The 24,629-nt window shown below is 41.4% G+C and overlaps 1 protein-coding gene across 1 annotated transcript in view; it reads right to left on the bottom strand.

The window, feature by feature from the left end:
* The window catches only part of ANKRD55 (ankyrin repeat domain 55), a 46,788-nt gene extending 22,460 nt beyond the window's left edge, over window positions 1-24,328 (bottom strand). Inside the window, exons 1-6 of the mRNA XM_058044114.1 lie at window positions 23,979-24,328; window positions 16,934-17,056; window positions 15,021-15,151; window positions 12,835-12,944; window positions 9,583-9,643; window positions 5,808-5,936 (exon numbers count right to left, since the gene is read on the bottom strand). Of these exons, the coding sequence (XP_057900097.1) occupies window positions 5,808-5,936; window positions 9,583-9,643; window positions 12,835-12,944; window positions 15,021-15,151; window positions 16,934-17,056; window positions 23,979-24,018 (594 nt within the window). The 5' untranslated portion in view covers window positions 24,019-24,328. The remainder of the gene's footprint in view (window positions 1-5,807; window positions 5,937-9,582; window positions 9,644-12,834; window positions 12,945-15,020; window positions 15,152-16,933; window positions 17,057-23,978) is intronic.
* Window positions 24,329-24,629: the final 301 nt, after the last annotated feature.

Here is a 24,629-nt window from a genome sequence, read left to right as displayed (position 1 = left end):
CTTCATGTGTGTTGGAAAAAAGTACCGAATGACAAAGGCAGTCATGGAGGCATGATTCCGGCTATCACATGTCCCTGCCTCTCCAACCCTCTCTTTGCTCAAACAAAACCCTTCATGAAACACTGGCCAAGTCTCTCTGAGAATTTATTTTCCCTTGGAGTCTAAGTGCATATGATTTATTGTGTAAATGACTATGACTATGACTAAAATCACTTGGCAACTTTCCCCTGCTATTGCATTGTTGCAAGGACTGATTTCTCCAAATGAGCTGTTTACATGCTTTGGAAAAGAGGTAATTTTTTAAATCTGCAGAAGAATAAGGATTTATTCTATCAGAGAAATGGAAGTATTTGTCTTCAAGTGCCTTTTTGTCAGGCATAGGAGATCAGGACATGTATAGATATGCAAGAAATGTGTTGCACATACATTACTCATATTCTGGCATCCACTGTGCAGTTACACATAGACTGTGCGCTGGGAAGAGGTCTGGCAATTATTCTGTACCTACCTACAGGATCTGCCCAAGACAAATTCCTGCTAAGCTCAGTGGGAATTCTGCAATTGATTACCTCAGACATTTGATTGGCGTGAACAATTACATTGTCTATGGCATGTTCACACTTGAAAGACTTACTTTTTTATTATTTATTATTTCAGTAAGAGTTTTTCTGATGATCTAGCTGTACTTGTGAGTTTTTATATCAATACTGCAAGTCTAGAGAAGATACAAAACTGGGAGGAGCTCCTGACAACCTCCAAGGCAGGGAGGCTCCGCAGAAAGACCTTGATAAATTAGAGAGAGAGGCAACCATCAACCATGCAGAGTTCAACACAGGAAAGTGCCAGATTCTGCACCTGGGATGAGCCAGCCCTGGATGTACAGAAAGACTGGGGAATGAGAGGCTGGGCAGCAGTGCCATGGAAAGGGCCCTGGGGCTCTGGTCCATGGCAAGCTGAACATGAGCCAGCAGTGCCCTGGCAGCCAGGAGGGCCAAGCGTGTCCTGGGGGCATCAGGGACAGCATCAGCAGCCAGGCAAGGGAGGGGGTTGTCCTGCTCTGCTCTGCCCTGGGGCAGCCTCACCTCCAGTGCTGGGGACACTCCTGGGTGCCACAGTATAATCAAGTCACTAAACTACTGGAGAGCATCAAAAGGAGGGCAATGGAGATGGTGAATGGACTTCAGGAAAGCTGTATGAGGAACAGCTGAGGTCACCTGTTCTGTTCAGCCTGGAGGAGACTGAGGGGAGACCTCACTGCAGTTACAATTTCCTTATGATAAGAGGAAGAGGCGGGGCAGACAGGCCTCTTTCTCTGTGGTGACCAGTGACATGATCCAAGGGAATGGCCTGAAGCTGTGTCAGGGGAGGTTTAGGTTGGATATCAGGAAAAGTTTCTTTACCCAGTGGGTTTCTGGGCACTGGAATAGGCTTCCCAGGGAAGCAGTCACAGCACCAGCCTGCCAGAGTTCAAGGAGAGTTTGGATAATGCTCTGAGGCAGAGATGTGACTCTTGGGGTGACCTGTGCAGGGCCAGGAGTTAGACTTGATCCTCGTGAGCCTCTTCAGCTTATTCTGTGACAACTTAAAATGAAGAAATAGTTTACAGCTACATAAAAAATGAAGCAGCGCTTAGAAACATCCTTCAGCACTGGAATTTAGTTGTCTGTACCAAATAATTCTTAAAATCCTCCCTGGCATTCTTTAGGCCTGGGTCAATTAATACTTTCCCTACCAGTTGCTGGAGCTAAAATGGGTACCAGATCATTGCTGGTAAGTGGTCTGTGTATGAACATCCTGTTTGGGTAAGAGAGTACAGCAGTAGGGACACAGGTTGTCCCATGATAGGTTGCCTCAGTGCCAGAGCCAACACTCAAGCACATTTAATTCACTTTTTTAGACAGTGTCACAAATATTTAGGGCACTTAATGGAAAAAGCTTCTGCTGGTATTAAAGCAAGTTTATTTCTTACTCAAAACTATTTGCAAATTCTTCTATCTTGTTTTGCGACTTGACAGCTCACTCTGTAGATCCCTGCTGCTATGTAATGTTCCAGGCTCCACAAGCAAGAGTTGTACCATTGCTAGAATGACAATATTTACAAAAGAAGGCGATTTTAAAAGTGTATATTTAAAAAATGAAAGTTGAATATCTTTTTGACTTGTTTGTTAACAGTCAAAAATGTCTTTAAAGCTTGGCGACATTAGCGACATAAAAAAGGATATCGCTATTCCTCCTTTCAAGCCATCTTTAGAAAACTGCATGAAACAAGGAGAAATGAAGTACAACTTTGCAGGGAAAGAAGTCTGCCTGAAACCAACTAGACAGTGAACCATGCCCAGCAAATGCACCTTTTCTGGTCAGTCCAACAACAGACAAATCTGCAGCAGAGAAACACTGGGTTTTAAGATGGCTTTGGAAGTCTCTCTGAATTCTTCCACTGAATGTAGCCCACATGAAAAAATTGGATGCTGGGCAGAGAGAAGGAGAGGAGTGATCCCTTGGGAGAGATTCTGAGCCACGACTCATTTCTCTGGCCCCTTCCTCTGCTCTGGCTGGATAGCCAGCTGTGTCCTCAAGATGTCCTGCAGCAATTGAGACATTCCTTCCTAGAGATCCTGGCATTTAAGTGTGCTTTCACCTTCCAATCAATTACAGAGAAACTGCGGTGCTTGGCCAACCAAACACAAATTAATACTTACGCATTTCCTTTACAGTGTGTTTTATATGTACAGGTATTTCACTCTCCTCTCTGGAAACAGAGGAATGAAATAACTGCATTGTTGCTATGGAATAAATACTCTGGCTTCCAATTTTTTAAAACTTTACACTCCAAATCAGCCTATTTAAAAATCATAGGCACGTCTCCCCATGGCAGACTGTTATTTTTAATAGCTTCTTTCTAGTTGCATTCTTTTTATCCTACAGATTTGAATTTCTTTACTTAAAAAAAAATCTGAAAAATCTGGGGTTTTTTTTTGTGTTTCCTTCAGTAGAAAGCTGGTATTTTCATGTAATCATTTGACTTTGGGAGCCAGAGACTGAGAACAAGACAAAGAAAATTCTGGTAAAAATGATGACAACTGGCAAGGCAATGTAGCAAGATTCCAAATCTTCCCAGGCTGTTTCCGAGGTACTATTAATACTGTTATAGTACAGAACTGTGTAGCATCATAATGCATGCTGTATGGTATATTTTATATTATATTTTACCAGGATTTCAATAATACCATTATGTAGAATTGTTAGAATGGCTTTACCCTTTGTCCCTGTATCATTTACAGTTTTGTATTTCAAAGGTGTGTTTCCTTTTCACTACAGTAATTAATGGTGGCTGAAGTGAAAGGAGAGAAATACCTCCTGAAACACGTTTAATAGACCTGTCTGCACCAGCACATAGAATACTGCATGTGTAAAAAATGTGGCATGAGATACTCTCATACCAAACAGTAATGATCAGTGTTTTTGAAACTGATACATTTGCACTTGAGATGCACAGGAGACTTGAGTTTCCTGCCAAAAGAGCAGGCCTTGGTGTGGGCAAGGTCAGTCTGGCTACATGGATGGGACTGATCATCCCACGATGCCTGATGGAGGACAAAGTCACACACATGCAGTCTTGGAAAGAGTCAGCACGGAACAATGATTTCATATGAAATATGCTTCATGCTCATGAATTTGGGTTTGAATGGTGGGCAAAGATTTTCATATGGTCCTACTGTGTGTTTCAGCCCAGTGTGAACAAAGTGCTCTTTCCTGCAACTTCTGAAACAAGTTTCTGTGCAGTGTCTGGTCTTCCCCTCACTGCATTAAAAAAAAAAAGAAATTAAACACAGGGCCTTATTCAGCCAAAAATAACCCCTGCAGCTGTACTGCCTGAGCTCTGTGAGTCTCTTGTTCTCTGAAGATATTTATACAATTCTTAAAGGAAAAATATCTCCTTTCCAGCAGTCACAGAGGAGAGGAGGCAATTAGACATAACGATGATCCCATCCAGGAGAGCTGTTGTTCTGTTCTCTGTCACAGCAGAGAAAGTTGTGCCTGTCCACAGTATCCAAATCTCCTGGGCCTAAATGGGCAGCAGAGAGCACTGGCGGAAAGTTGTTGTTTTCTTGGCCAAGAGTTTTCTTATTTGAGTAAGAGAAATGTAGAAATGTGAACAGATCTATTTCATGCTCTGGCATTTCAAATGCCACTTCTGGACCTAGAAAGTGAAGAAGCATGTGGAAGGAAGAAGTAACTTAAAGGGTTTCACAGCATAAATCTCACAATAAGGGAAAAAGGGGTGTGCGTGTGTCATTCTGCACACTTCCTCTTGATTTCCGGGAGCAGCTTAAAGGAAAAGAGGGCATTTGTGAGTTCCTTCCACCTGAGGCCAAGTGGGTTTTGTGCAGTTTCCATTTCCCCATTTCTCAAGACTTTTTCTGCACATTTGTGAGAGAAGTGTGGAGGTGAGAGTTAACAATGGAATTAAATAATGAAACATACAAAAAACTGAATCAGGGAAAGCTTTCCCCTCTAGAAAGGAGGGGAACTCTGAGGGTTATAAAGTGGATTCACTTTTGTCTTTCTGTTTGTCAGACAGGTTGTCCCCAGACCTATGATATAGACCACTGGCTATCATGCAGGAGTTGGCATGGGATTCAGATGTTTCCCACTGGAAGCAGACAGAACTGGAATAAGTCTGGTGAAAATGCCCAACAGGTAGTAGAGTAGATACCTTTAATCTTCTAATGCAAATAACAAGTCCAATTTAAGACTGATTAGGATTAAAGAAGAACAAAACTTTTGAAATAGTACCAGTTTCAGAGGTCAAAATATACCTGTTCAAAATATCCTTCAGAAAAAAAAAGTTAGGCCTATTATATGTTAATCCTTTTTGTGAGGCTATGGTTGAAGATTGTTTGTTCAGATGTCCTTACCTGTAATAAATATTGTATATGGCAGTTCAGAATTTCAAATTTCCTTGGTGCCACTTCTTTTAAGAAGAGGAAACTTAGACCAAAAGATGAGAATGCAAACATTTGGTAATTGTATGAAAAGGTTGCTGGATCTTTGTGTGATTTCTATTTTGGTTTACCTGTTGTGCATGTGTTTTGAACATTGATACCTGAATTTGCTATGCTTAGAGAGCACTTGAAAACATACAATTTCATCCGGGCAGTTTTCTGCACTAAACTAGGAATACCAGTATATTATGCTGTATTTGACTTATCGCTTATTAACACAATTACATAATACAGTTTTTAATGCCATATTAAACCTGTATGGTTTGTTTCTCTAATGATGGCCTGAGTATTTGACAATGCTCTTTTGCACATGAGATAGAAACACACAGTTCAACAGGAAATGTGTTTAGCTCCATGTCTTCTCCAGTCTCCAGAGAAGCAGGGTCTCAACCCTTCAGATAATTCTTTCATAGCTGTAGCTCTTAAAATATGTTTTCACTTGTGCTTATGCTATCTTATTCCCAAAGGCCTTTGGCAAGTAAGCTGCTAGTTTATGCAACCCTGATTTAGTGAAAATAAAATAGGCACAAGTTCAACATGAAGCATACACGTAGTCCCACTCGAGATAAATGAGAACTTTGGGGCAACAGGGCTATGCTTCTATTAGGTATGCCTTGGTCTCCAAAGAAGATGCCAGATCCTTGATCTATACTCACTGGCAAAACGCTGGGGCTTAGTGGGCATTTTTAGCATCCAATTTCCTTGTTCCACAGCCCAAACTACTTCATTAGGAGTATTTAGGACAGCGCAATAGCCAACTAATTTCAATAAACATTCCACTGGGGCCGTGTTGTGGCTCACCTGTACTGCCCAGTGCAGAGCTGTTTTGAAGTCCTTGTCCAGCAGAGTTGGGTCTGCTCCCTTGTGCAGCAGAGTCTGGGTGTGCTGGGGTCTGTTGTGGAATGCAGCCCAATGGAGTGAAGTCATTCCCTGCAAGCCACAAACCCAGAGGGCAAATTATTGTCACTCATAGGAGCACCCTTTAAGTCTATGTAGATAAGCTAGGCAGCCCTGAAACCATCCAGGGTGGACACATTCTTCCCTCTTCACCCTGATTTGAAATATTTAGTAGCAGCTTCTGAATTAGTGGAGTCACGAGGGGGGACCAAGCAATTAGCTTTTTGGAATTGTTACAGAAAATGGATACAAACACAAATGCTTCCTCCATATGTGCCTACAGCCTGCTATAAGTAACACGTGGTCAAGGCCATGATGGCTGGGGGGACAGTTCCTCCCTGCTCAGCTTGAATCCTGCAAGAAAAGCCTGGCTTTGGATGGTGTCTTGGCATTACACAGTATGATGTTTGTACTTGGTCTTATCTTTGATCCAAAAAACATATTATAAGCTATTACTGCAGCTGGCACTTGTCAGCAAGCTAAAAAACTGACAGAGTGATGCCCACAAAAAAGTCACAATATAAACATTTATATATTTACTCTTCAGGGAGAAAACAAAGCAAATGGTAGGTTATTCAGCTGCATTTCTATTCCATCTTAGCTACATCCAGTCAGTCTTAATAGATCAGAGAATTCATGGCCTATATTTGCACCTTCAGCATTCTTACACTCACCTGTATTTTACTCTATATCCATAATAATTAAGAATTTCCTGCATAAATTGACTAATTTATTATGTTTCTAACAAATTTCTAATATTTTCAGGTGTGGCAACGTTTTCCTTTTGGTAGGTGCTGTTTTCTCTCTTATGAGAAAAAATGCATTTCAAGGGTCTTGCCTGATTTCCAAAAGGATAAAAAGTATTAAAAAAAAAAAAAAAAGAAAAAAAAAGTTGAGTGGAAAAGCAATTAAAACTTTAACTAGAACCCCAGTAAAGCCAGTTGGAAACAACCCAGGTAAAGTATGAGCTATATTGATGCAGACAGCTTATCAGTGCATTAAAGTGGAAGCTGTTTGCAGTGATTTTCTGACTAAAAGCCTGAATGCCGTGGCATTAATTTCTCTCACTCATCACACATCTTATAAGACTTTTAAGTTCCCCTGTGGCCTAAGTATGGGTGATAACAAAACAAAGCAGTTGAATGAGAGCAGTTTTGGTTTTACTTAGGGTTTGCAAAGCTTAATCATGGAGGTTTCGGTTTTTTAACACCAAAACTGAGGGTAAACTCCTGCACCAACTGAAATTAATGGGAGCTCTGCCATTTACGTCAGTAGACATGAGGGGCCTAGCACTGTTGATGGACACACATTATCTGTGAGGCATCAGAGAAGTGATTACCAGCTGGGAAATGAGTACAGGTCCTGGGGAGCATGCAAATCACTGAAGAAGAGAAACTACAGCGTACTAGGCCATCTTTCTGTTATCCTCTCTCATTGTGTTGATATGGCCAAGAAAAAAAATCCTTGAAAAATCAGCTTTCTCTCTGTTTCTACTGTGGTAGCCAGCAGAATCAGCTGTAAGATAAGAGTGTAAAACTGTGGATAATTTTCAAAAATCGCTATAGTACAACGACAAAACTCAGAGAGATCAGTAGCGGATGCTTAGTGCAAAAATATAAGGAACAAGGCTTGACAATATACTGCCACCTAATATTTTGGTAATCAGATTAAAGACTTCATATGAAATCCTGCCCTCTAAAAGGTAATGATGCATTTTCTGAAAAAATATTTATTTTAATTTTCTTTGAAATTTTTGATAATTTTTGTAGAAAATGGTAATTTTTGTAGAAGTGTCCATTTTTTTATATGCAAAACCTCCAGACCAATTAATAATAATTCCGTTTTCATTTCCACGCCATTTATGATATCACAGACTTATATCATCCCTCTGATGTAGTTGCCAAGCTCAAAGTCCTGTTACAGTTAGTATGCTCTAGTTACCCTGCCCATGTGAGAACGCTGCTCTGTAACTATTATCATCTTTGTAGTCCTTTTTCTGTTCCTTTTCTTGTACATCTTTTTTCAGCTTACTCTTGTAGCCATTGTGGCTGTACAAAGGATTCAAACAGAGCTTCCTGTTTTCTTCTCCGTTTCCTTTCTAATATTCTGTGCATTCCACGCGTCCTTTCGGAGCACCCAGCTGAGCAAAGAGCATTGAGCTGTTTGTCGCAGCAGCTCGCTCCCATGGGCTTTCTGCAGCCCTGCCCACCCCATCTGCGCTGGGTGATACCACCCTGGAGTGGCATCTGTAGGTAAACAATCTGCTGTTCTCAAGTGGAAACACGAGAGTGGTATCAGAACTGCCACAGCTGAAGGTCCAGCAGAAAAAAGTCTTAAGAGGTGAGAAGGACAAACAACTGCACATTCATAAAAAATAAGGAGCAATATGGGACATAAAAAGACAAACCCCAATAAATGGTTGTGAGATATATAGTGGGACACTTGTTTTGCTCAGATTCAAGGCTTTTACAGGGAATGTTTCTTCACATTGTCATCTCACAGGCTTCACTAATAAACCCACAGAAAGACACGGTTGTGGAAGCTATGAAACCTCCAGATGTATTTCTTATTGTTTATGTGTTCATGCATTCATCAGGGTGATTTTCTGAAGAGTCAAATGGGAAAACTGAAGTGTTTTACTTATGCCAAGAGAACAGCTCTGTTAGCTGCAATCATTTATTAGGATCCACATTTTTCAAAAAACATGAGTATTCAGGGCTTAATACTGACACTTGAACAAATATATTGTCAGTGCCAAATGACAATGAGATGGACTAAAAGTTCCAAATTGCATGTAGCAGTGCATTACAGCAAAATATTCTGGTTTGAAATGATGATCCACCACTCCATGCAATTCATTAGTAACATAGTTCTACATCAAGACAATGCATGTGTCTGGTTTAGAGTGTTGTGAGCAGGGTCTGCAAACCTTTCAGTGGGTAAGAAAGAGAAAAATATACAGCCCTCTGGCCATTCTGACTCTGTGGAAAAGAGACACATCCTTGAGCAACGGTCAAAATGAATAGAAACATATGAAAATACACTCAAAATTTCTCTTGTGTCTTGACTTCTCTATTTGGAGAAAAACATGTGGGAAGTTAACTCTTTCCTATGTACAATGTATGTACATGCAGGACACAACTCCATAATGGAAGAAAACAGCATCAATTTTTGTGCTTCCATGACTGTTCTGTGTAATGCCAGCTCTCTGATACTTTTCCTGAGAACAGGAGTTGAATGGTGGGATCAAGGAATCATTGAATAATAGAATAGTTTGGGTTGGAAGGGATCTTAAATATCATCTGGTTCCAACCTGCCTGCCATGGGCAGAGACACCTTCCACTAGACTAGACTGCCCAGAGCTCCATCCAGCCTGGCCTTGAACACTTAGCATTGGTAAAGGTGAAGACTTGGTCCAGTGTCTAACTTCAGAAGAATAAAGGGAAATTCTTGTCTTGACAAATAATTAAGAGATGGATTCAAGGTACCTCATAGCTGCCTCAATAGAGGGAAGCTTTATTAGCCTACACGTGCATAGTACGTAGAAAGAAGAAAGAGATAATATTTTGCAGAGTTTACAAAAGCATTATAGAAAATTTTGACTTAGCCTTATTGTAAAATTGAACAGTTCTATGCTTCCAGTGCCAAGGACTGCGATTTGTAGCACAAGCTCACTCACCTCATTGTCCTGGTGATTAATTTCACTAAGATTTGACTGCTGCAGGAGCAAGCTCAGAAGCCTGTGGAAGCAATGATATAATCAGTGTTCTGTACTCCTGACTAAACTTGAAAAACCGACAGTTTTTATAAAACAAAACGTGCAATTTCATGAAAAATCAGTATTAGCGATTGGCACAGGTCAGAATCTTAGGTCTCAGCTTTGTCATATGAGCAAAACAAATTGGACTTTAAGGCTTATGGAAACAACAAAAGTTTAGAGTTTGGAATTAAAAGAAGATTCACTCAGAATAACTCTTATGCTGACTGCTGGGCTAGAATCAGAATGTAAAATACTGTACATGTGTGCAGGTTTTGGTAGCTTAGAAATTTGCTGCCAACATATTTTATAATGTCCTAAGTAACAGAGATGCCAGCTTCTGTAAGGATTTTTCACTCTATTTAACTCTCGGAGTAATGTGATGTAGTGTACACATTTGTGTGCATGTGTGTGTAGATGCATGCTTGCTGAATGTTTACACACACAAACCCCAATATTTTACAAGGCCATACAGAATGTCTGCTGGAATAGGGCCATTATTATGGCTTAAAATATAGCACTGCATAGGTTCACATTTTATAGAATATTGGACTACAAGCACTCCTGTCTGGTGGTGGGAAAAATAACGTAGTTAAATGAAATATTATTCAAGTACCATAATATTTTAACACCTTTTCCTTTTGCTATCTTGTGAAGATGTTCTGAAATCACTACAGGTTTGGCAAAGCTGGCTGTGTTCTATAGCAAGATGCTAATTGTTTAGATAATGTACGTGGCTGGACCCTGAAAATTAAAAACTCCTTCCATTCACATGCTGCAGCAAAGCCAATCCTAATATGAATGAGCAGTTCTTAGGATTATAGCAAAATGAAGGATATATCCTCAGTGGATCAGTGTGCAAACCTGTGGCTCATCTAAAGGTGTGAATTTGGTAGAAACCTTCAGAACATGGACATGAAGAAGACATACTGTTTAGCAAGGAAAGTAAAAAATAATGAAGTATAAAGGAAGGAAATTTGATAAATGTGAAGATAACACAGAAACAAATGTATAAAACCCTGCATTTATTTCTATGCAGAGGAGACTGAATAAAAATATTTTGCTACTTTTTATCTTCAACCACTTCTAGTGTATCTTCTGGATTGAACTGTGCTCAGGTGTGTGCATCAGATTAACGTTTCATGTCAACTTTGTTCTTCCCTACTGGTAATAAAGAACTAGCTACATAAAATATTCAAAAGAAGATATTTACAGCTGTTTAGGGATGATTTTGACAATTCTGCAGGTGGAAATCTTATCTATAGGTAACATCATCCTCAGGTGTTGAAAGTCCAAATTTAGGATTCTTTTAAAGTAGAGTCCCTAAAGGCTGACGATTGGGCAGATTCCAGCACAGGGATTTTGCATTGACTTCAAATCCATTTGCATATGGATACAAATTCTTGTAGAAAAGAAGTGTCACATCTCCGTTTCGGAGTCATACTGCAGGAAATCTGAAAAGGATGACACTATGCTTGTTGTGAGTGGTTGGGTAGAAGTTTGTAAAAGTTAAGAAAGATTAGCAAAATGACTCAGAATTTCAGAAATTCCGTGTCTGAAAACAGGTCTTGGTAAATACCAGCTAGAGAGGAAAACCAAAGTGAAATAACCATAGTATGCTTGTAAAACCATTTATCACATAGTTTCGTAATCTGATACAGGACTCTGTGGTTCAACTCCTGATATGATCAATGACACCACTGTATGTGAAAGAAATCTAATTATTTGACTAGAATGTTTATCACTAGCAAACTTTGACTCAGTTACACCATTAGACCACTATGGCAACCTAAGTGCTACATTTAAATATGTAGATATCCACCCAAGCAGCTGAGGTTTCTCTGCTATCTACTCTTAAAGGCATAGATCAGGAATGAATTCTCTTTCCACCTTGCCTGTTAGGCTCTGTGGAATGCACTGGAGCACATAAATCAATTATCAAATCAATACACTAATTGTCTCTTGTCTTTCCATGCTGCCTTCAGCATGTGAGGTTGTAGCAGCAGACTGCTAGCTTTCAAATTTAGCTGCAAGAGCATTTCACAACTGGCCATTGCATATTCTCTTTTGGCAATGACATAGGATGACAAGGCACTGACAACGACCATGATGGGAAAACCTCTGCTCAGTGTTCCAGGCCTGTGTCTGGGCATGGAGCAAACCCAGTGGGAAGACAGAGGAACACGAAAACCATGCAGAGCAAAGAAGGGTCTGTCTGTATCCTTGGAGAACGTGAAAAACATTCAGGGGACCTAGTGTGCTCCTGGTAGAGGAGATTAGTGTTCCCTTTCAAGTAGCAACATGTGTGGTGCTGTACAAACATTGTCTTCTTTCTTGTGTGGGCTTTGTTTAATGATAGGGACCTTCTTTCTGCAGAAACCTCAAATCATTCTCTCCAAGTGATACATGAAAAGCAAAGACAATGTGGAAAATTAATAAAGCTGTTAAAAAAGGCTGGAGAACAAGACCAGCAGAAATGGCCAGGTGTCTGCCTGGTCTGACATGGCTACAGTAACAAAATTATGGACTCAGTGATGAAGTCCCATGAACATATTGCGTGTACTGAATGTTTTACCTGTTTCTAATGCCATTCTACACCTTCAGGCATGACTTAGGGGAGTTTTTTGAGTGAATTTATTCAGATATACAAATCAAAATTTATTAAACTGCCCTATTGTCACAGGCTGGAACCAGAAAAAGAGAATCTTTCTTAAGAGTTCTGTGAAGACACTCTGTAGCTGTTACTCTACCTTCAGTAAAAGTGGTTAAAAATGAGCCAGACCACCAGTCCTTAACTTCCCCTTTAGGGTTGGGGATTTTCAGAGAGGTTGTCTTGTGGAAAACTTTTCTCACATTTGCCATGCTACTCAGAGGAGAAGTCCAGAGAAGGAGTCTTGTACTATTTCATGTGGTAGGACAAAAAGGTAGTTGGGCAGGGGAAATGTAGGGTTTCAATCTCTCTTCTAATTATTTTCCCTCCTCCAGCTATTGCAATACTAAAACAGGCTCCTCTCTTTACCCGGCCATCGATCTCTGGTACACAAGCATTGCACAACGTTTTTCCTCCTCTCTACCCCCTTCACAGTAACCACTAAACAAAGACACAGGTCACAAGCGTAGCTGTCACAACTATTTTTCCTGCTGTGGGCTCTCCTTGGGGAGCCAGGCACATACCTCACGTCAGGCTCTGCGGTGGCAGCGTGTAGTGGCAACCTCCCGTTCTTGTCAGGTATGTTCTGCTTAGCACCATTCCTGAGCAGGCTGACACAGCCTTCCAGCCAGCCCTAAAAAAGAAATTGGACCATATCACAGAGGAAAGTGAAAAGTATAAGGCCAGATCTTTTCTTGTTGATGCTGGGATTCACATGTGATTGCAGCCATTTCTGTCAACAGGGAAACTGGAATTTTTTACCTCAGTAGAGGTTTCTAAGCACTAGGAGTAGTTCCTCTTTGGAGTCTGGGTCTCAAACTACCTCAGTTGTTAATTTCTCTGATGAAGTGTTTCATTTACACTGTGATTTTTGGGTTTTTTTGGGTTTGTTTCTTTTCCCCCTGCAAGCACTAACAGTGATTAAAAACCTGCTAATTCCTCTATCACTAGCAGATACTACACATATTCTTGCACGTGAATTCAATCATGCTGGATTAAACCAAGAACACAAGCACTCAATCTGATTTTGTTTGTGAGATTTTAGCAAAGATGGCAAATCAATGGTAAAAAGCCTTAGAGTGCGGTCTTATAAATGTTGTTGCAGAAGTTTGTACTAGTGGCAGTGTTAGACTGAAAATAGCACCAAAACAGATGGGATGAATCAGTTCTTGGACTAAAACCTTCTATTGATCACCTCAACATAAAAGCAAGTAAACAGTCTGGTTGTGACTGCATAAATCTTTCAGCATATACTTGTCTGAAGAAAACCAAGCATGAGTTTAAGTGTTTTGTTAAAACTTCAGCAGACAATTGACAAAGACCATTCCCTCTTGTATGAGCTATTTTGGATGCGCATTACGAGCATTTCTGGGGAAAATGTGTGGAATGATAGGGTCAAAACACCCCTGTTGGAGCTCTTGGTGGAAGTACAAGACCTCCAAATGCCACACACAGTCTTGACTGTGCAACGCTCCTGAATCCATTTGTCTGGACAGACATCACAGCAGAATTCTCTCTGGACCTCTTGTTATATCCCTCACAGAAACAGAAATGGAAACTTAGAAGCCTGGGCGGTTTAAGTCTTTTCCAGTCATTTATTTTTTTCCAAAGAATATTTTTCCCCTCCGGGAAAAGAGGAAGGAAAAAAGAAGCGTGACAGTTATTATGGGATTTTTTTAAAATATCTTGCAGAGGAAATGTTTGTTGTCAAGTAAGAGGGGCATGCTCCTTGCACTGGATGAGACTGCCTGTTTTGTTATTTTCTACACTTATTTTCTGGCTGAATATTGCATAGCTAAGCAGGAACATTGTTTTTGTCCTAAATTTTCAGGAAGAAACTACGTGCAAGGGATGTCATTTAATTAGGCTGCCACAGTGTCTGTTTAAATGCGCTGGCAGTCATCCAGCTTAACTCATACTGTGCAGCCATGGCGGCACACTCCTTCCTCCTTTCTGTCCAATTAATGATGGAAGCCCAGTCTGCTCAGCTAACTTGGTCCCCACTTTCTCTCTGAAACCTGAATTACCTCCTGCAAGGAGTAGAAGACTAAGGAGAAAAAGACTAGTGTTGCTTCAGTTCAGACAGATTCTTAAGTACAATTCTTTTCCCAAATGTCTGAGTGGGATGTCTGCCCCTCCTGTAATTTGCAGGTAGACTGAACATCAGGGGCTCATTGTTCATGATCTGAGCAAGTGCACCAGCACCTGCAGCACCTAGAACTTCAGCCACCAACCTGGCCATCCAAAGTCCAGCATCACAGTGAAAAGAAGCAATGCCCTGGTTCATACAGTGTGCAGTAACACTTGCCTGCTGATCTTCAGAGTTTGAGACAGGAAAGCCCTCACTAGAGCATAAATATCTAATGCTGGCTATGCAAGAGGGAGAAGTCAATCTGCCTAATAACAACAAGAGGGGACTTGCAGTATACAAAAGAAAAGCAATTTTCTTGTGAGATCCTCATATCATGCACTGATTTTACAAGCCAAAAGAGAAAGGACACTCTGACAGGAGTGTCTGACAGGAGACCTGATCCTCTTGTAATAATCACTGCTCAGCTTTGCATTGTAGTAAAGCTTCAAAACCAATTCCTCTCTTGTCTAGAACCAAATGTTTTGTGCTTTTTTTTTCTTCTTGTAGTATAAGCAGAAATCTTATTTGGTCTGCACATTTACTCCCTTCACTCCATCCTTGTCCCCCAAGTCTTGGTACCAAATAAGTTGCCAGAGATAAACTGGTACGTCCACAAGCATCTTGAGTATTAATATTAGCTCCCATCTTCAACAGAAGCTTCACTGTGTCAACCTGGCGTCCTGACACAGCATGCATCAAAGGTGTGCAACCTGGGGAAGAAAGCCAAATTTATTTTAACATTTGTTGTGTCATGTCTATAAGATATAGTTTTTTATTTTCTAATCTTAACACTGGCAAACTAACAAATCCTTTCTCTGACAACTGTCCAATAGTTGTACTCAGCTTTTTTTGGTCAGGAAGTAATTTCTATGACAGTCGCTGACCACTGTTTTTAAAAAGAGCATGACTATATTAGCAAAAGTTTTGCCTCATTAACTCTGCTTTTCTGTTGATAGGTTCCCAAAATGAACTTTTGGCTTTGTACGCCATTTTGGAGGCTGATATCCTTCAGAATGACTAGTAACCAGATGGTGCTTGTCTAATTTTCTCAAACCCCAGCTTCATTATGTCTGTATATTCAAAAGACTTACAAAATCAAGCTGTTTCCCTCGCAAAGGTATAAAAGTTGGCCCTTTATGCAGAGAACAACTTAATTTGAAGTCTGGATTTGCTCTACGATATTTTATTTCCTGTTTTTATAGAAACTTTTTTAATATTCTGCAAAAAATTTCCATTTTGAGAAATGCCTGAAATCTCCTTTTAAACCTGATACTCTAATTTCTTCATGAAGTGTTGTACAATTTAATTGCTCCCTCTTCCTTCCATTCTGTTAAATGTTGAAAAACAGCAGGAGATTTTCCTGCAGAATCTGACAAAGCATTTTAAAATTACTAGGCTGGAAATAAACATGAGTATTAGAAACTATAAGACTAGTAGAAACTTCACCTATAGTTGAAGAATAATTATTCTTACTGAACTCAATGAATTGCTGAGGAAATGTGCTACTCAACCTGAGGTCATGCAGAGCCTAAAAAACGTGCAGAATATGAGCTGTATGTTTTGTGCTGCAATGCTGCTCTTTAGTTACATTTGCATGGACAACCTAGGAGATAAGTTAGTTCCAGAGCTGAAGTACTCCTGGCCAGTCCATCTCCTCCTACTCCACCCACCATTCACACCTAGTCTTTCTCCCATTAACGAATGGAAAGGGACCATTTTGTCTTGAGTAAATTACCTCTGCTAACCAGTAGATGTTTTAAAGATATCAGTTAGAATGCCTGGTTTAAAGTATATGAAAAATTGGTAGCTTGGTAAAAGCTGTTAAAGATTAGAAAAGACAGTGTTCATATGGACCCCTTATAAGAAACTGCAATTAAAAAAATACTTCTGACAAAAAAAGTTGTCTTTGAGAACAGCTTCCAGAGATCTGTGGTTCTTACTCACTTCGGAAATAGATGCATATAAAACCCAGCCAATGTACAATAATTTGTAATAACATTAAATAGTAACTGGAACACAAAATGAGCACAGCCTGACAGATAAAACAGATCATTTAGATAATTGCACATTGTAACCATTGGCAAAAAAATTACTTGACCAAACCATTCAAACTGTGACTGTACACATAATATAACCTCTGCTTTAGAGATGTCCAGAATGCCATTTGGCATTGGTAAAAATATTCTTCCCCTGAAATGTCAGCAGTTTCTCAGCATACCCCTAAATAAGACAAATTAAATAAACGGTAAAGGACTGTCTAATCATAGTAAAACAGCTTATTTGTAATCATATAAAAATATCTTACAATTACAGGGGGAAGGAATTATCCAAACTGTGTATTTCCAGTGGATGTTCCAAGGAATAACTCAAATTTCCCATATTCTGCTACTAAATTAATTTTCTGAACTAAAAAATCAGAATAAAAAAATGGAAAGTTTAATTTGCAAGCTGAAGCCACAGATCTCCTGAGAACAAGCTGGGCCTTCATTTACCCTCTCTGTCACAAGACTCCAGGATGGAAGGATCCTCCCGGATCACTGCAGTCAGGGTGTTCACATCGCCGTTAGCTGCTGCTTGGTAAACCACAGCCAGGTCCATCTCCTCTGCTGCATCACCTGCAGACAAGGACCACATCCATGAGCAAAGAGAGAGAAAGCACAAATGACAAACAGGAAAAACAATGACACTTGTCTCACTGAGTTTAAATAACTGTGTAACTTGGGGCGGAACAAAGTGTATCTAAACAGCACTGTGGTTTTTGTTAGTCATCTGAAAATTGGTTTTCATCATAACTTCTTCCAAAAACTTTCAAACATAGACACTGAAAGTACTTAAGAAAGATTCTGGAAAGTTTCCACTTCTTGTAAGAAATCATACTAACGTAACATGACTTGAAAAAAAATGTAATAACTGAACTAGCTCGTAATATTTCTGGCTGCACTTTTATGAGATAGGATGAAATCAGGACTCAGGTGTTTTCAATTTTGGTGTTATCCTTGTACCAGTCAGAAGACTGAGGCTTTTCACTTCCCTGTAATATCCAAGGGAATTCTCTTCTCAGGAGAGTAAACTTCTGGCAGCAATGGTTTGTGTTGATAATTCCTGCAAAAAGGAAAAGTGGACTATTGCTTGGAAGCCAGGAGAGGTTTATTTTGTTTGGCAGCTACAGTGTGAGTTATTATTTAAAGCAGATGCCTTGCAGGACCTGTTCTGGAACATTCCTCAGGCTTTTCTTTCTAAAGAAATAAGACTCTCTTTGCTTCTTTCCTTTTCACTTCCTTTCAGACTTGTCATGTCATGCTCCACATGTATGCACCTCCTTTGGCTTCAAGTGGACTATTAACCTCTTAACTCAAGGAGTCAAAAGACTAGATTTTTGTAGGGTCAAATCTGATGTAATGGTAAAATGCTCTAGATATGTATTGTTGGTCAGAAACAGTCTCATGTTTCTTATTCCTATTAACTCAAAAATAAGCACAGCTGCAGTGAGTTGTACTGTTCACAGTGGCTGAGGGTCATATGGGCTTTAGCCCCAGATGTCCCCAATGTTCAGTTACTGCCCTGACCCCTGTGGGGTGGGAAGTAGAAACAGAAAATGGTAAAGTTATTGGGTTAAAGTAAGAACAGTTCAATAATTGAAATAACACATCATCATCATCATCACCACGGCCACCACAACAGCATCATTAATAATTGTAATAAAAGGAGAGAAACAGATGAATAAAACCAAAGAAAGGCAAGTGATGCACAATACAGTTGCTCGCCACCTGCTCACTGGTGTCCAGCCTGTCATGCTGCAGCTCCCCCCAGCTCCATCCTGGCCATGCTGCTCTGTGTAGGGCACATCCCTTTGGCCAGGTCGGGTCAGCTCTGCTGGCCTTGCTCCCCCAGCCTCTGGGGCACCTGAGCAATGCAGAGCACAGGACACTGAAATGTCCTGGATTTAGAGTGAGCACTAACTACGAACAACTAAAACAGAACTGTGTTTTCAACATTAGTCTCATACTAAAAGCAAAATACAGCACTGGCAGCTAAGAAGAAAACTAACTCTATTCCAGGCTAAACCAGGACAGGGTCAGAGCTATAAAACTTAACATTGTCCAGCCACTCCAATACCTTGATAGCTGGAGAAAATGCCTAAGTCACACTAGAGAGTTGATCAAAGATAATCTGATGACAGATTAAGTGACTGGTGACTTATCTGTCCTGTCAAACTTCTGGAGATAGTATGACTATTTATATTTTTTAAGTGATAAAAGATCTATAAATAATGTTGTAAAGTATTAGCCACACTGCTCATGTTGTGATCAGATGTTGTATTAGATGAACTTACATGAGCTCTCTGTTGGATTTCACAGCCTAGCCTAATTCTGCTCGTGATCTTCTCTCACTGGGTGCAATCAGTACTTTGGACTTCAAATTTGGCTGCCATGGAAACACAATCTGCTCTTACCCTGGAATGGGTTAGTCTGTCAAAGCTGGAACTCTGGGAAAATTAAAAAGCTGATGTTAATCTGCCTTTGCCACAGATTCCCTCTCCACTTCTCCTCAGCTAAAGAGAATCTAATTTATTTTCTTTCTTAACTGGTATTATAAATTACACACTTCATAAAGTTTGTGAATAAAAATGTTAACTTGATTTTTATTCTGTTGAGGGGTCTGTTGCTGAGGCAACTGTTCATTTGGCTCAGGAGGTTTGTCCTGTGGGCTTGGGAAATCCAGAGGGACGAGGAGTCATTGCTGCTGGAGAGTCATCATCAGTAGGTGAAGAAAAAGAAGTGACTTCACCACTGGTTCAGTTAGTAATATTTCCTTACTACATCAGACCTGAAGATGCCTCCCACAATCAGTACACTCAGCAAAAACATGTTAATGACAAGCTCAGGTCCGAGTGGTTGGTAGCTTGTGTTGCTCCTCTTGTCCTCCAGTCTCTGGAGGTAAACCCAGAGAGGGTGGAGCCAGCCCTGAGCATGGCTCCTCTCACGGCTGCTGTCGTGTACAGCTGTGCAGGTGCTGTGTGGGCGTGCTAGAGACAAGATGCTGCAGGCACTGGGAAAGAAACTGCAAGATGCAGTGAGGCAGGCTGTGAATCAAAGGGGCCCTCACCTCCTTTGATGCATTACCCATGTAAATTTTGTACTCTATTTTTTTGCCTTGTAGGTTCTGTTAAGTATTTCTGCTGAGAGTCAGGAGCACAGAAATCTAGCCACCAAAGGGAAATCTCCATCTCCTGAGCAGAGCAGTTTCTTACCTGGAGGGTGCTGTGGCAGGAAGATGAGGACAAGGGTGCACTCCTTCATGGGTGTCTCTGAACATCTCTGCCCTTTCTCCACCAGGTAAAACCAAGACACTTCCCCTTTGCTTCTGCTGGGCTCATTATCCTTTTGCATAAGGAGGGGAAGTACAACTGTGGATGGATGGATGGATGGATGGATGGATGGATGGATGGATGGATGGATGGATGGATGGATGGATGGATGGATGGATGGATGGATGGAAAAATGAATGGAATTAAGTTTTGCCCCTGCCTCTTCTTGCAGAACACAGGCTCTATTCCTGTTAAAGGATGGTGGCATGAAGCCACAAAGACTTACACTTCCCCACCCACAAGTCCAATCTGCCAGAGCAAGGAGAGGCAGGTGGAGGAGGCTGTCACCTGCCTGGGAGCCTGGGCCAGGAGGAATGGATGAATGCTCCTGTTGGGATCTGAATAAAGATGACTGACACTAATTCCGTTTCTGTAGGGTGACACAACTTCAAGTGGCATGTCTTGACCTGTGTGATTGTGGAGGGGGAGTGAGAAGGAGGACAGATAAATGGTCCTCTGATGCTTAACATGACAGAGAGCAGAAAATGCTGGGAGAGCCCGGATGCCATTTGTGCTGGACACACTTGGCTCCAGGTGAACAACATGACCACTTCATCTTCCTCCTGCTTACCCTGTCAAGGACTGGAGAAGTATGGGCACAAAGCTAGTAGGACATTTATTTTTGAAGACATTTTCCTGGGCAGAAGAGGAATGGTTCAGAGAGTGGGCATTTTGCAGAAGGCAACAGTGAAGCACTGAGTGCTTGTGTCCCACCCTCTGTGAGCTTACCCTGCTGGGGGCTTCGCTGTGGCTGGGTCACAAGCACCACGTGGCAGAAAGGGATTGTGAACAACCAAATGCCTGACTCTTCACCTTCTGATGTGTTACAGTTACTCCATTGCTATGCTGCAGTTCAAGAAATGCCACTAAGTACGGTCCCATTTCAAGTACATTTTACATTTTAGAGAATTGCTGTGATACTGGTGAAAGGCAGCTGTTACATTCAGAAAGGCAGAAGATCCATTTCAGTGCTTGTGTATAGAGAAAGGCAGGGGAGAAACTGCAGGCTGACAGTAGTGGTGTAGAAAGGTCTTGAAGAAAAGATTAAATGATAGAGGGTGGTGCTAAAATCCTCAGAAACAATCAAAGTTACACATCAGTCTCTCTGAAATAACCTGCAGTGTTTTAAGGATGTATAATTTCTTCAAGGCAAAGTAGTTTTCTTTTGATCAAGAAAGAGAGTATACCAAAAGAGAATTATTACAGGATTCAGAGCAGTGAAATTGTGCTTTTCATTACCTTAATTTTCCTCCTTAATTCTCCTCTGATGTACTATGAAGAGTGCATGTTTTACATGATTTGTGATGTTGGCTGATTTGTTGTTCTACAAAGTGCACATTAGAGGCGCGTAAGTGCATGCTTTCTAGCACATTGGATTTTTAAGTTCTATATAAATTTGCAGGAGCTTGGTGTACATGTTCATGTACATGTACATGACAATGATTGATTTTGGACTTCCTAAACACAAGATATTAAAAGCTGAAGACAGAATAATAGGACAATTCACATTCATTATGAAAAAAAACTATTTATGCATGTAATTTATTACTCTCTCTCTCATAATCCCCCTTGTCTCCACCACTAGCCAAAGGCCATATATGACCTTCTACACCTGGCTGTCAGGACACAGTACTGTGTAGTTTATTGGTTTTCAGCACATCAGCATCCAGGGGCAGTGGGGGCGGGGGGCAGTTTTTGAAAAGTGTAACTTACTCTCTACTACTGCAATTTTATTGAACACTCAACAAAGTAATAATCCCTGTGGGTGCCTGGCAGCGCATGCACCAGCGCAGGCCTTTGTCTGGCTTCTCTGTTTATTTAGTAAACATTTGAAATCAGAAACAGCAGACATTTATTTAAATGGCACCAAGCAATATTAGCAAGGAAGGGGTTCTGGTGCTGTTTGCCTTCTGTAAGTCCCACATTCCTGTTACTATTTTAAGTATTAAGAGATATTATTGAGCAAAAGAATTGTAAAGAGACAGTATGATTTTCAGACTTGAAATGCTGGGGATTTATTTTTATTTATAGTTGGGAGAATCTTCTGATGTATGGGATGGAGAAAAAAGGGTTTGTGTGGACAGCTGAATTTTTTTTGGACCAAGAGAGAGAAATTTAGTGTGTCTGAAAGATAGTTTGTATTCTTCCATTGTTATAAATTGCTGCAATGAAAGACATTTCCCTTCTCCTTGCTAAAAAAAGGATACCTGCTTAAATCAATAATGTACCAACACAATAAGATGGTATTTAGACACGATCCACTATACACAGTAAGTTTTAAACAGAGTATTCTTTGCATAGTAACCAATGAGCTCAGTATCCCATTACTGCGTGTTTTGTGCTCCTGCTTCCCATCCACCTCCCACGCAGCTACCCGGGAAGGCACGCAGTAAATCACAAAGCACCTAATGAGCAAGCATTCCTGCAGCGCCGGCACAGCAGAGGTGATGAATGTATAGTGAAGGGACCTTCTGGCAGGGGAGCCAATGTAGGTGGAGAGTGACACAGGCTGCAGGTGATTCTGGACAGAAATTAGGGTGGGCTCAGTGTGGAGAGTGGGCTGGCAGCAGAAGAGGGGCAGATTAGGAGCAAGGGGAGGTATAGGTAGATGTTGCCTCCCAACACTATCCCTTCTGCCTGGATAAAATCGTTTGGGTCTGAGGTCTCCTGCACTGCCTTCTGCCCCCCTAAATAATCTGGAGATTTGGCTTTGCCTTCTCCAGCCTCGGTGATATCCCAGCCTCATTCCTGGTACCGCTTACACTGGCTCCCTGGCAGCCATCCCGATGGCACTGAGCATGCAGGATTTTACCTCTGCCTCCCCACTCTGAGCCCTGCTGGACTGGCATGTGGCACAGAGGACACTCATTGTGCTGCAGAAGCAGAGGCTGGAATGGCTGGTTGGAGCTGCAGAAGCTCAGTCAGCCCCACACCTCTGTCCTGTTGGGAAAAAGGCTCCTTAGGTCATCCACACATGATTTAGGAATACCTGTCTCTTTTCCTGCAGTACAGATCACCCTTTTAACACTGCACTTCCCTTTCTCCTTTATACTTGTTGGTAATAGATTTTTCTCTCTTGTCACTCAGTTTTACTTCCCACTCGTCCCCCATTACATGGGGGTCCCAGCTCAGCTGGGTTGATGTAGACCAGTCCTCCCAAGACTGCTCAGGCTTTGAGTGCTACTGTGGCTGAAGGGCAGCCATAAACCCACCACTTTATATGGGCTGTATTCACTTTGGGTTCACCAAAGAAGTATAGGCAAGCACAGAAGTACAACCTGTAGCATTCAGCTTCCCAAAAAGTCAGTGCCTTGTCTTCCTCCTGCTTTCATTTTTGTCCCACTGTCAGCCCTTTCGTTGTGGGGACTGTGTGGCCACGTCAGCTCAGGTATTTTGCAGGTCTGCACTGGAAACTGTGGCCACTGCACACGTATTGTTTGGTAAGCCAACTTACAAGAGAAATTTGTTTCAACAGGCATAATCAAGCAATGACAGTGTCCTGCTTTGGGAACATAAAAGGAATGTCGCTACACTTGTAGTGGATTAAGATGTAAGACATAAATCTTGCATTGACAAATAAAGACATGAAATTTAACATTTTAACTTCAAAATAGACAAGAAAGAGACATTTGTATTTCCATAGCAACCTTACAATGTATAAAATCTTTACATTGGGAGTTTTAGTGATATCTTAAATTTGCAATTGTGGCAATACTCACCTATACAGATAAATTTCCCAAAGCAAAGTATTTCACTCGCCAGCTTCTAGTCCTTTTAGTGTAGACTTACGAAAAGAAGCTGTTCTTAAATTTTTTACTCCATTTAAAACTGCTCTGTTTGCTAGTACTGCAACTGTTTTTAGTATCTATAACCACAAAAAGACCAATACAATATAAAGATAAATATATATATATCTCAGTGCTAACCATAAGAGTAGCCAGATGCTGTTGCTATTCTGCTGAAAATTAATTTTTTGAAATCACTGTAGCAATAGACTGAAATATCCATCCAGTCTAAAACTGATGGAAGAAATTCCTTTACATGAAACCAAAATAAATCTAATATTTCCCAAAAATTAATGTTATTTATTCTGTCAAGTAATCTTAGTACATTTGCATGGGACGCATTGGAGGACCAGAGGATTTTGAAATTAGTAGCATGTGACTTACCTTTGTGCTGGTCAAACACGGATGAGGAACTGAAATCCATTGTGATCTATCTCATTATTTACAACCAGACCAGACAAATGCCACCTCCAGGGTTCTCAGGGTAGAATCTCATATATTACAGTACACAGTTAAACGATAGCTGTCACCAGTCTTCCTCTCAGAGAATTAAACACGCTTTACGGCTGCAGGTTGTTGCCAAGGCAAGAGCCTGATGGAAACATTATATTCTGTTATGGACTGTCTTAAAAAGATGCTCCTGGAAGCCTGTCTGAGATCCTGCAAAATGCCATGTCTTCAGCGAGCGCAAGAGCCGGCGAGCAGCTCGGCGGTGCCGCAGCTCTCGCAGCCCAGCGAGGGCAGTGCGAGCGGCCCGGGCTGGCACACCGAGCATGTGCAGAGCCTGCCCGGGCCCGCCGCTCGCCCGTCCCCGCCGGGGGTCGCGGCTCCGCGGGACTCACCGGGACTCACCGGGGCCCGCCGGGGCTCACCGGGGCTCACCGGGACTCACCAGGGCCCGCCGGGGCTCACCGGGGCCCGCCGGGGCTCACCGGGGCCCGCCGGGGCTCACCGGGGCCCTGGGGCGCGCTGCCCGCCCCGCCTGTGCCTGAGCGCGGGCAGGCCCCTGGTGCCTTCAGGCACCCCCTGAGTGAG

The sequence above is a fragment of the Melospiza georgiana genome, chromosome Z (assembly GCF_028018845.1).
Source record: "Melospiza georgiana isolate bMelGeo1 chromosome Z, bMelGeo1.pri, whole genome shotgun sequence".
Classification (NCBI taxonomy): domain Eukaryota; kingdom Metazoa; phylum Chordata; class Aves; order Passeriformes; family Passerellidae; genus Melospiza; species Melospiza georgiana.
The sequence above is the reverse complement of the archived record's forward strand: the minus strand, read 5'-3'. Positions and strand labels throughout refer to the sequence as shown.